A 12,685-nucleotide genomic window follows, 5' to 3' on the forward strand; every position below is an offset into this window, starting at 1 on the left:
ATTTTAGAGCAGTAGAGATAGACAGGAAAGGGGTAAAAGAATGGGGAGAGACCTGAAGCAAAGGGTTGTGAGTGGGAGTCGAACCCACGACCGCTGCATCGGGGAGCTACAGCCCCTGTTTATGGGTCGCCCACTAAACTAGGTGAGCGATAGGGGCGCACATCTTGGAATTTTTGATCCCATCTCATAGATTAAAAACACTAACAAATCTGCATTTGCCGCTACTTTCGTCAAAGCTGCATTAATCTATAGCATCTGTAAACAAATCTCACTCCACTCACCGTGCTGTTTCTGTTTTGGATTATACATTTTCCACCAGCGAAATATGAGGAAGCCATCCTGTATCCTGTTACACAGAAGGGGGGAAAAAAAAAAATCAATGAGTAAGCAAGCGATAAGACGATACAGGGATGGATGGAGGAGAAGCAAACAATGAAGCACCGGTCAGATTACCTGATAGACATGTCTTGGTTGATGTAGTAGACATCTCTGAACATGACTTTCCCCGAGAGCACAGAGAAGGAAAAGGAGCCTGTGTGGAACGGGTCAGACAAACATGTTAACAATTTGTGTTCCTTCTGCTACCTGAAAATAATAATATCACCCTGCCCCAAAGCAAGCGTTTGGATTTGATCACTGCCGTTTCATTTCGAGTCAAACCAACTAATTAAAATACTAAACAAAAGACGCAATTAATGTGGTTATGTGAGCTCTCGTAAAAAAATAACAACAGAACAGAGTGTTGCTGGGATATTTAATCACTGTCTCACTCGTATAATAGAGAAAAACTATCTTAATTAGGATCTAATTCAACAAGTAGGTCAGAGGCTGTCACTGAACAAGAAAGGCGAGTATGAAGACTAACACAATTTTCCATTGTTAATCTCCTTTGGCTCATAACATGTCTTTCTCACTTTCAATTATTTCTTGACAACGGAGTGACAGCACCTGAGTGGTTCATGTATTATCATCCCAGCTGATGCTTCCTCATGTTTGTGGGAATTTGTTTGAAGGCAGTACATGCCACTCCGCCTAAGAACTACAAAGAACCAGAAAAGCTTCCTTTGGATAATTGTTTCTTGTAAATTAATGCAGGAAATGTTCCTTAACTCAGGCCCAGCAAGGACGATGGACACCTGCAGGTATATATGAACCCTGAACACACTACAGAACTGTGATGTTAAAACCGTGCTCTTGTGCAACTTCCTGTGCTCTCACAACTGTTTTGTAGATGCCACCTTTGGCCAGAGAAGAAAATCTACTTGAATCAATTCACCAAAAAAAAAATGAAAACAATTTTAAAAATAGATTAGCAGGCACACAGGTGACCGCTCACTTTGTAATGACACATGTTGGCAAAAAGACGGTAACTAAGCCATGCTCTCCTCATGAAAGTTTCAAAGCTGCTTTGGTAATCGTTTTGTGCTTCCTATTCACTCAACCGATGAGCTGCAAGTTCCTGTCAACATACAGTGACAGGAAACGGTGAATTCAGTGACAAAATATATCTGTTTTTTCTTTTTTGCTGTTGTTTAATTTGTGGCGTGTACAGTGTTTGGAGCTGCACTACAGAGCAGATGCAACTGACAAGAACTCCTCTTCGGTAGAGAAATGGGATGTTTTTGAACGAAACTAATCACATGCTAAATAACAAGACCAGAGTTACACTTGGGTTTATGGCCTCAAGGTGCTTTGTAAATTAATTCCTGTGCCATTTATGTACAGAAATTCAATCTGTTATTGGTTGCACTTTGCTGTTCAGACTCTGCGGAGATAATCACAGAGAGAGCCTGACTCATCATGAAATATTCAGCAGACTGAGTTAACGCCTTCAACTCAAAGCTTTGGCAGCGTTTCCTCCCCGCTATCCATCACCGCGCCGCGGAGCTCCCGATGAACCCACCGATGTGAATGTAGCCATCCTTGTAGAGTCTGTTGATGATGAGGGTGAGGATGAGGCCGATGTTGCGTGAGTTGTAATAAGTTAAATAGATGATCCATCCACAGGACAGAATGGTGGCTGAACGAGGAAAAAGACGACACAGTGTTAGCTGGTCAAATTCATTTTCATGCTAATCGAAGCTCAGTTTTAATTGAAAATCCTGCAATTGCTGGCAAATTGAAATCACAAAGTTGTCAACAGGAAGACTTAAATAGAAATGTCTGTTTGGGTTAGTGTCAGAGTAACAGTTAATTTGTCCTCAACTTTAAAGTATAATAGTAATTTTTCTGCTTAAGTCTTTTATTATACGTGTGAATTACTGTACTGTTTATGACGTCAACAAACTGTGATTACTCCTTTTAGTGCAACATTCCAAATGCTGCTTAACCTGACATGACAAAGACACATCTGCACAAACAAAGGACAACACCAGTAGCCACACCAGTAACAAACTATGAACCCTATCATAAACTCTGCTTGAAAATGCCTTTGTTATTCCTTAAGGACAATAATAAAGCAGATGGTACAAATTCAGTGTATCCATTCATATCTGTGTTTACAGCTTTTTGTTTGTTTTTTACTTCTGCACCAAAGGTCCTGATAGATTTTTGTTTTATGCTCAAAATGCTGCAGCCCTACAAAGAAAACAGCAGATTCATTTTGTCCGTCGCCCAACATTGAAGGCCTACTGAGAGCTGCACCTGGACTGAGCGGTAATTGGAAAGCATCATTTATCATTCTGCAATTGAATTAAATCACAATGAAGTACAGACGCAGCCAGTAAGACGAAATGATTAAAAGCAAACACTAATTAAAGTCATTCCAAAAATGAGATCTTGAACAGATAATGTGATGTTACAGTTTCACGCTGTTTTATTCCAACGAACACGTTACATTGTTCGACATGTGCCAAAAGGATTTTACAACAGTTTAGCAAATTTATCCTCATTGCCGAATGAGTCGCTATGAAGCATCTGATACTGAACTATACGGTGGCCCAGAAGTGTCACAACGAAACAAAAGCCACAACACAACACAACAAGCCACAACACTACAAAATTAAACACACAACCAAATTAACCACAACACTACAAAATTAACTACAACACTACAAAATTAGCCACAACACAACACAACGGCTGCAACGGAAGTTGTTTTATTAACCAGGAAGTTATACTGTGAAGTGCGCAACGCCACACAAAGTGGGCAGAAGCCGGAGATTGTTGGAAACAACTGGAAAGTAAGTAAAATACTGATGGCAAATAGTGTCCATTAATCTCGGTATGCGCTATTAAAGCGGTTGTTAACTTTGATTTACAAATAAAGAGTCATTGCTTGTTTGACTTGTTTACGCGTACACTTCCGTTGCAAACAACTTCCATTGCACCCGTTGTGTTATGTTGCGGCTTATTTTGTAGTGTTGTGGTTAATTTTGTAGTGTTGTGGTTAATTTGGTTGTGTTGTGGTTAATTTTGTAGTGTTGTGGCTTATTGTGTTGTGTTGTGGCTTTTGTTTTGTTGTGACACTTCTGGGCCACCATAGAACTACCTCCTAGCATGCTTTCACTGATTACGAAGGCCAAACAACAGCTTTGACATCAAGCAATGAAAACTTCATCACAGCCAAGTTAGTGCAATAATGTTACTTCTGCAATCAATATTTGAACCTGTCAAGAAAACCAACACTCTGGTATGAATGAAAGTTGTAACATTTTTCCGTCACTGTTTAAACCAAAGGAAATATTGTGACTAACAGGAAAGAAATGGCAGAGAGGCGGAAACCCTCTCCACCTTTACGGCTTAAAACGTTCCTGTTTTGATAAAGCTTATGGTGAGGGTGACCCTGAACCATCCAGTAGTTCTGCTGCTATAGGCCAAGGCCGCTGAGTGATGCCCTGAATTGCACTGAGTACCTCTCCTCTGCTCACCTCTCTTTCATTCTCAATGCTAATATTACATGTCATTAACTTTGCTTCCTCTCGCTGCCGGAGTTTGGATTTTTCCCTCTTTGTTCTCTAACTTCCTACTGTACCTGAATGAGGCTTCTTCTCATGAAAGTGAGTTTTATTCTATCCAATGTCACCAAGTGCTTCTTGAATCATTGGGTTTTCCTCTATACCATAATAACAATCTTGACCTTACTATGTGAAGCGCAATGAATTCACTTGTGTCATTGATTGCCAATACGCAAATAAAATTGAATTGAATACACGTTCAGGTGCCACGGTGGCAGTGCTACACTTTACATATCAAAGATTATTTTAACTCTCAGCAAAAATATCCATTCATCTGTAGATTTTCCACAGTGCAGATGTCAACCACTTACCGACGAGGAGCCAGATGAAATTCGAGTTGTGCTTGGTAAGAAAGTCATCCAGGTCCACGAAGCTGGGGAAGGTGCTGTCATTGCTTTTGGGAGCATGACCATCCATGACTACAGGCTCTCAGACAGATGTCTAAAACTAAAACAAGTGGAGAAAAAGCATCGGCATTACAGCAGAAAATAACAAAGAAACAATATTGTACAAAAATTTGAAATTATTTAATGATGGTGCGTAAGATTCCAAGGATAAGAAAAGTACATATATATATAAAACAAAACTTTATAAATAACAATATCGACAGAGGGGACGATAGGGGGTACAAATAAAATGTCACAGCTAATAAATAAAATAAAACAACATATCAAAATAACCTTAAAATAAGATGATTCCATAAAATAAGTAATAATCCATTTCCCAAGTTGCAAAAAAAGAAAACAACTTTAAACAATTAACATTTTCAAGCTTTCTAACAAATGAAATAAACCAAATTTGGTGAAAACTACATAAAAGTAAACAAAAAACACTCAATAATGATTTAAAATACAGTCGTGACTCGATAATCTGACCCTTAACAATCCGAAAACCTTGCTATCAGACAGGTTTTTAGAAAAAAAAATGGACAGAACCATGAAAAATAGCCTTAACATACCGACAGCCTTGGATTCCGACTCTGACATGACATTTTATGTCATAAATAAGGATAACGGCGTATTATCTGAAAGAACAATCCGACAGAATGGCTACGTTCAGACTGCAGGACTTAACGCTCAATTCAGATTTTTTTGTGAAATCCGATTTTTTGGGAGTTCCTTCACATTTCCAATTAAATGCGACTTGTATGTGATCTGCTGTGTGAACTTCACACGACCTAAAGTGTCCCGCATGCGCAGAAGAGGACACAATGACGTCACACGCAGCGAGCGTGCTCTATAACGAATGGTGGTAGTTATTATAACAACTGTAAACAATGAATATTAACAACGAATTATCCTTCAAGTATCAAGCCCTCCTTGTATCTCGACCTGCGTCTTGACAATCCGACAGCCTTGCTATCCAACGTAAAAGAAGGTCAAGTCACGACTGTATAAAAATAATCAATATCTGTCCCCAACATGCTGCTCCACTGTGGCAGTCATTATTTGACAAATAAGAAAACATTTAAATGACAACCTAAATCTTACTGCTTTTCTGTTGAAGATCACGTCTGCCTGGACAAGGGTGAGTCATATTCACAGTCTGTTCACTCTCACATCATAGCGAAACAAATGTGGTGGCTACATTTGTTAATGTAATTTTGTAAGGGAGGAACATTAACAGTCTAGTGACATGGAGAAATGCAGGCAAATAGATCTATATTATTTAAAACCACGGTTCATATGCGGCCAACATACCTATCAAAAAGTAAAAGTTATCTTCGTATACATATAAATATATTGTACAATCTGTTGTTTGAGGCTTAAATCCAGCTGTATGCTACCTCTACTTTCCACAGCACGCATGACACATGACCGTAACTAGCTATACGTGCTCCTACTTCACATGGCGTGAGGGCATTTGCTGCATTTGCTGACGTGAACTCTGCCTCTAAAGTAAGGATTATTATTGTTTCTGTGTGGCAGGAGGCTTGTGAAAGAACACTGTGTGTGCGTTTACAAGTGTATGCTGTGATCTCAGTCAGCCCATGCTTAGGAGTCAAAAGCTGTACTGTACACACTCACACACACACAAACACAAATCCTCATCTAATCCACCCTAAATGTTGTTGGCTGTAAAACCACTGAGATGTAACCAAACGCTGCATGACCTCTTGTAGAAAGCAGCGTTTTTAAAAATGGTCCTTTTCACAGATCCTACATTTAAGTAACATAAAGTGTTCACCTCTTAGATCTGACCTTCTGTAATTTAACAAAAGAGCTGGACCTCACAGTGGATTTAACACCGGCTACCTACCAGATGCTAATCCAATTCTAACTGTGGCTGTTGGAAGGAACCAACTCCTCATTTTGGTGGCCAACTTTAAGGAACTAAACAGTGTCTGTACAAGTTCTTGAAACCTCAAACACCACTATCACACCTAAATGAAACCTGTCAATTCTGCCTGCGGCTGTTGGAAGGAAGCAAATTCTCATATTGGTGGCCAAGTTTAAGGAACTAAACAATGTCTGTACACGTTCTTGAAACCTTAAGCGCCACTATCACACCTAAACGGAACCTTTGATGCACTACGTAACTGTGACTCAGTCTATCTGAATTGCAACACAGACATTCCTGTAAGGCAAGTTTTGTGAACCTCCATGACATGATGAGATGTGAGCTCAAATCATGTTGCTATTCCAGAAAGATCAGTGTTGTCAGTGACTCGTTACAAATAGCAGTAATCTCAGCGGTGTCAGTTTTGGTTTATAAGTGAAACAAGACAACATGGGCCAGCCTTTGTCACATCAGCGACACCAAAATAGATGTCACATACATAGACAGGATCATCTATTGCTATTTGTAACTGCTTCAGTAGAAGGTAATAAGACTACTCTTGGTTCTTAAAGGTATTTCATGTCTCATCCAAGCGGTTTACTCACCACACACTTAAATGATAATAGGGCTGACCAACTACTTGATTGCAAACTAGAATTGGGATTTGACACAATGCAATTATCAAATTGTAAAGGCTGCAAAAAAAGGATATGCACAACGCAGATGCAGCAGCATGTTTGATGCAGGGTTTAAACAGTTGTGTCAATGGTTTTACAAATGTATGCAGCCCTGTTGGTATGACAGTCACACTTTTGATGGCACCTAATGTGGTATTGCTTTATCACGTTTTAAAACTATTACACAGTGAATATTGTATTGAACTTCAACTTAAAAATATATATCAGAAATTCAAACACAAATGTAATATATGTCAGAAAAATCATAAAAAGGTTTTTTTCCAAAATTGTTCCGCTCTAGATTCAGGTGTTTACGCTGCAGGAGTATTCCTGTTAAAAGCAACATTGCAGAACTACATGGATGTACAATAAATTAGTACTGGCCTGTAGAAAAGAAGACTAACAGATTAAAGCCTGCTTAGCCCGCCAAAGTGCACTAAAAATGTGGTCATCACCTTGATTCTGATCTTTGTTATCAAGTAAACACACCCCTACACAGGTTTACACAGAGCAGCAACTGTGTTCCAACTTTGTTTACATGTTGGAGTGGTAAAATTATCAGTGACACAGTTATCTATCTTGACACAACCCTACGTTAAGCTAAAGTCCAACACGGCCAGGTGTATGTCGACTACTAAATTAACATTTCACGTGACCTCGGTTGCACCCCGGATTCCAGAGCCATACCTGAAACTAACCACACCACTAGCTAATCCCAGATCTTGAGTAATTTCCTGAGCATTATCCTCAGCACTGGCAACAAAGACGAACTGTTGCCTAACTGTCTCGTTTTAAGGCATTTGTCACAGTACTACAACCGGCTGCTGACCCGTCCACCAGAGCCAGCCCGCTTCGTGGCTAATGACGTTCTAGCTTGTGGATAATACAGTTATTAAGCTAGCCGCTAAATATCATAACGTTAGCACTGAGGTTAGCTAGCAAGCTAATGACAGCAGGCCGCACCCTGCAACTTCTCCATTTTCAAACTGTGAAAACAAGTCAGCCGGTGTTCTTGAAATACCTTAACGTCCTCGATAAAGCATGTGGTTTCATCTTTGCTCCGGTTATGCGGGAGTTGCGGCCCTTTTGTCGTGTCGGACATGGGCACTGCTAGCATCCTCTTGTTTAATATTTACCTGGCAGGCGGCCAGTTAACATCTCTTCCTGTTCTGTCGAGAGCAGCCAGAAAATCGACCAATAGGAAAAATAGCATGTCAGACGCTGGCCAATCAGAGCACAGTGTGGGTGAGGCTACGCACACAGCTGACAGGCAGTTTTTTCCACCTATTAGCGTGAATGTTTTCATAGCAGTGGGATTTGAGCAGTGCTGTTTTGATGCTGAGCCGGTTCTGTTCGACACACGGCAGGAGGCAACAGGATTCAAACGTTACATAAAGTCTGCCATTTGTCTTCATGTTTATTTTAAGTAACAGCATCATTATGAAAATGGAGGGTAGGCCTCAGGAAATTGAACAAACAAACACATTAAATGCACTTGAAAATAGAATAATGGATAGAGTAAACAACAGAAGTATGTATGATCCAGTGAATTATCATTTAATTGTCAAATTAATCAGTATTATATCACCTTAAAGTAATTGTATTACTTTTAAGTTTAACTGTAGGGTTTTTGCCCTTATTTAAAATAAAGCTAACAGTTTAGATTTAGTATGTTATAAATGCAGGCCTCACAGTAGGAATTTAGTACAACAATAGTCATTCTACCTTTCACTACCAGATTTGGATTGAAGTCAGATGACATAGATGGCCAGGTTGTAGTTTTTTTTACGGTCTCCTTCTTGAAAAAGTGTTGTTTGATTTTCACAGCATGCTTTGGATCGTAATAATGCTGGAATATTCCTCTTCTGCCAAGCTTCTGTCGACTGGGACTCATCTTGTCATCCACAGATATTCATGGTGCCATCTATAAATCTTCTTAACACCTTATTCACTCACGCAGCCCCATATCATCCCGCTCCAACTTCCATGCAACACTTCAGACCTTAACTGTGCGAAACAAATCTTTCCTTATCTGACCAAAGAAGGTATTGCCAATTTCCATCAGGCTTTTTTTTGAGGCAGGTTTCCTCTTCCAGTTTAATGCTAAAGAGCAAGTTTTTTTTTTCTTGGACACCCTCAGTAGAACATGATGCTATCAATTGTCCTGTACAGTCTGAGAGGGCGTAGAAATTCAGATTTCCTCATCTGTGTTTCACGGCTTAACTGTGTAAGAAGCACACTGTCTGAGGTGTCATTGTCGTAGGACAGACAGTTAGTGGTACTATGGATTGTTCTATGCTCCCTGATTACTGTCACAACTGTGTTTCAACTGATTTTGATCCATCACGTTTTGTTTTTTTTTAGTTTAATTTCTCTTTTCCATTGTGGAGCCATGATGCAGACATGCAGATAGACACAACCCAAAGGTCCAAAGCTGATAAATGTCTTTTTTACACAGATCATTTTATACCCATGCAATGTGGCTAACTGGAAGTCACGGGTATACTCAATGTAGTTTCAGTGATCACAGGTTTTTGATTGATTGTAAGAGACGCAATGCATCTGTTGAGATGTGATGGGATTTAGAATTATTGAATTATTTGACATTTAAGTGATATTGCCAGGAGTGAACTCACCTCTGTTATACACTGAAGATTAGCCTGTGAGTTCCATTATTAATGATAAGGTAAAAGAATAAAGCAAAGAGTTTACCTCTCATTTCAAATGCAGATTGAGCTCGGTTCTGCATAAGCCAAGGGGATTCGATGTGGATCATATTTTTTCAAGGTAACATGCAGAGATATTTCTTTTATTTATCATACGATACAGAGTGATTGCAGATTTCCATCTCAGTCAATCTCAGTAAAACAAGGTCTCATACCAGTGGGGTAATAAAGGATATGGGTTCAGTTTCTTAAGTAGATAAAAGTAGTGCTTGTGGGACCACTCTAGGCCTGTGTGTTTCATGTTTCAGTCATTTGTTTGATAGTTGTAGCTGGCAGGCTATAAGTCAAAAGTGCATTCCTAAATATAGCCTATCTATTCAAGAAAAGTACCTCTCTTTTTTTCTCCTCTATCATATTGAAACAGAAAGTGTAATGCGTATGCTGGTCACGTCAACAGAATCAACACTTTATATTCAACTTCTTCAACATTGTGCTGATGCAGATGTTTCATTTAAATCTTAATTTAAGGTTCTGGCCGAATAAACTCTCTCTAAATGGTATTATGTTCAGAGGCACAGTTCTTCCTCGCTAATCCTGTTTCTTGGGAGCTGTGAAATATTTTATTCAAAAGAATTATGATTTTTATTTTTCCTGCCAGTCTGAATATTTGTGTATGTTAGTTTTGTACATAGTCCCAAGATGGCTTTACAATGTCTCTGGTTAGGAATCTGCAAAGAATATTAACAGTGAGACCAGTTACTGAAGATCTTTTAACTTTTGATATCTTGGCTCATACATGAGAATATCAAGGTAATAATATGAAGACAAGTGAAAAAGGGCCTTTTCTTGTTGTTTATTAACATATTGACTTGGGCTTTGCTCAGTTGAAACTGAAGAAAATTCCAGACTTTTGTGCTGCGTTTGGATGTAATAATGAAAGAAATGACACAATCGAGTAACCGCAAATAACATTTCACAGGGTAGAAGTTAACTTAAAATGCATGTTTTTTGTGTCTTCAATATGCCACATGATGGACACAATAAGTCATACAAAACAGGCAATGCATCATCTCCAACACAATCCAGGCAGGACATAGAAATGTACTCCTTCCTGTAGTTGGTTACAAAGTGTTTCGTCAACCAACATCGAGCCAGCGCCCCTAATGTGCATCAGTGTGCGATGTGATGATCCTTTCTGTTTGCATCTTTAAAGATTAAGGGAATTTTAAATTCTTCCTCTATCAGTTAAGCCCAAATTAGTCAATAAAATGTTGTGAATCTTAAGTAGCTGAAAGCTCTTATCGTCTGGCCTGGGAGCCACAAGTAAACAAAACAAAGGGCCATTTGATTTTTTTGTTCTATTCAAAAACAATTTCATGTTAAAACAGCATAAAACTGTGCAGGATCCAACTCTTTGTTATCTCTATGAATTGCCAGAACTCTGGGGTACTGTTTAATGTAAGTGCTTGTTGTCGTGCCCTCCTCCAGTCACAACAACAAAGCCTCCCCAAAGAACACGTAGGAGTTGCTGTACTGAAAAGCTTCCAAACATCAGGCTCGGAGCTTTTCCCTGCCAATCAAGCCTTCCCCTCAGGACCAGCCCATTTTGGCTGTGGCTTTAAAAGAAATGGCGTCTCACGTGAATTAGCTCTTTCTGTCTTGCGAATGTTGTTTCACCTAAAATCCTGAAGGACGTCTTTGGTGGAGTCGCTACAGATATTCTATTAGCAATTAACAGCTCCTTCACTTTTGCATTATTCCCTGCTTGTTTTAAACATGCAGCGGTTCAAGGCTCTCCAGGGGACATGTAATTATAATTTTCTTGCTTGAGGCAATTATAGACAGGCTATGATCTTTAAGCTGTCTTTGTTTTGAATTTTTTATGCAGAGCTTAGAGAAGGAGTTTTTTCAGAGACGATGTCATTGATGGATAACCACAACGAAGAAGAAACTGTAGCCGAGTTTTACTTTTGAGTCTTAATGTTGTCTGACTTCAGAGACCACAATTTTGTTATTATAATGTTATTTAATGTTATTCAGCTGCAACACCTTGAAGCACACGGGGAGAAGGATCCCAGATGGGCCAAACAGTATATCTGATTGATTGATCAGATATATGATGCATTCTCAGGGTTGACTTTGGTCTCATGCTGCTTTCATTGCAAATTGAAAACCTCCATACTGTCTGTCTCAACGGGACATTCTTCTTTTTTTAACTACAACACAGAGCAGCCACTTTGCCAGATGTTATAACTTGGATTTGTTCAGTACCTTTGTCATAAGACATAAACTACATTACATTTCATGCACTCAGTTCTATCACGAACTGTCAATCGAATGGAGCCAATTGGAGCCTGCCAGTAGAAATCACAAATGAGTGTTTGAGTTTCTTGAGCACAGTTTGTGTTTGTGGTGATACTGAGGCTCCATCTATGGACAATGTGCATGAGTTTCACTTAGAGGGGCCTCCCAGCTCCATTCTTGTCCCTCTATATTTTTAAAGGCTTATTTTGGAGCTTTTTAGCCTCTGTTCGACAGGATGGTGAAGCAACGGAACGACATGCGGCAAATGGTCCAACCGACTAGGAATCGAAACTGGTATCTGCTCAGGTTGTACGTGCCCACATGGTATGTGTCCTAACCGCTTGGCTATCAATGTGCCTTGTTGCTGTTGTTCATCTGGACACATTAAAGTACAACAAGGGTTTTATAGCACAGCTGTGCTTTGAGCTAAGTGATAATGACAATGGTAACATGCGTACTTTTATGGTCCAATAGTTGCAGAGGCATTTTATTTAAAACCACTGATGCCAAATCATGGTGGCTCAAGAGGGAAAGTCAGTGAAGTACATGTACTCACAAAAAATATAATGAACAAATAAATAACGATGTACATTAAGATAAGACTCTACTGACCCCAGAAGGGAAATTCACCATCACATTAACAGTTAAATAAACTTTACCAGCTTCAATTATTCAAATATTAGAACCCAGTCATGTACTTTGTTCTGAAATATGGTATTCTGCACAGTGATACTTGAATGCATTTTGATGCTAATACTTTTGCACAATTCAATGCATTGCTTTTACTAGGGGCTGCAAGGTG

General features: G+C 39.3%; 1 protein-coding gene across 11 annotated transcripts in view; it reads right to left on the reverse strand.

Annotated features, from left to right (window-relative positions):
* kiaa1109 (KIAA1109 ortholog) overlaps positions 1-8,062 on the reverse strand; it is an 88,745-nt gene extending 80,683 nt beyond the window's left edge. For all 11 annotated transcript variants that reach the window (XM_008277246.1, XM_008277254.1, XM_008277252.1 and 8 more), the window contains exons 1-5: positions 7,935-8,062; positions 4,268-4,403; positions 1,904-2,020; positions 454-532; positions 282-346 (exon numbers count right to left, since the gene is read on the reverse strand). In XM_008277246.1, coding sequence (XP_008275468.1) covers positions 282-346; positions 454-532; positions 1,904-2,020; positions 4,268-4,373 — 367 coding nt within the window. In that variant the 5' untranslated portion in view covers positions 4,374-4,403; positions 7,935-8,062. The remainder of the gene's footprint in view (positions 1-281; positions 347-453; positions 533-1,903; positions 2,021-4,267; positions 4,404-7,934) is intronic.
* Between the last annotated feature and the right edge of the window lie 4,623 nt (positions 8,063-12,685).

The sequence above is a fragment of the Stegastes partitus genome, unplaced genomic scaffold (assembly GCF_000690725.1).
Source record: "Stegastes partitus isolate 25-593 unplaced genomic scaffold, Stegastes_partitus-1.0.2 Scaffold93, whole genome shotgun sequence".
Lineage (NCBI taxonomy): Eukaryota > Metazoa > Chordata > Actinopteri > Pomacentridae > Stegastes > Stegastes partitus.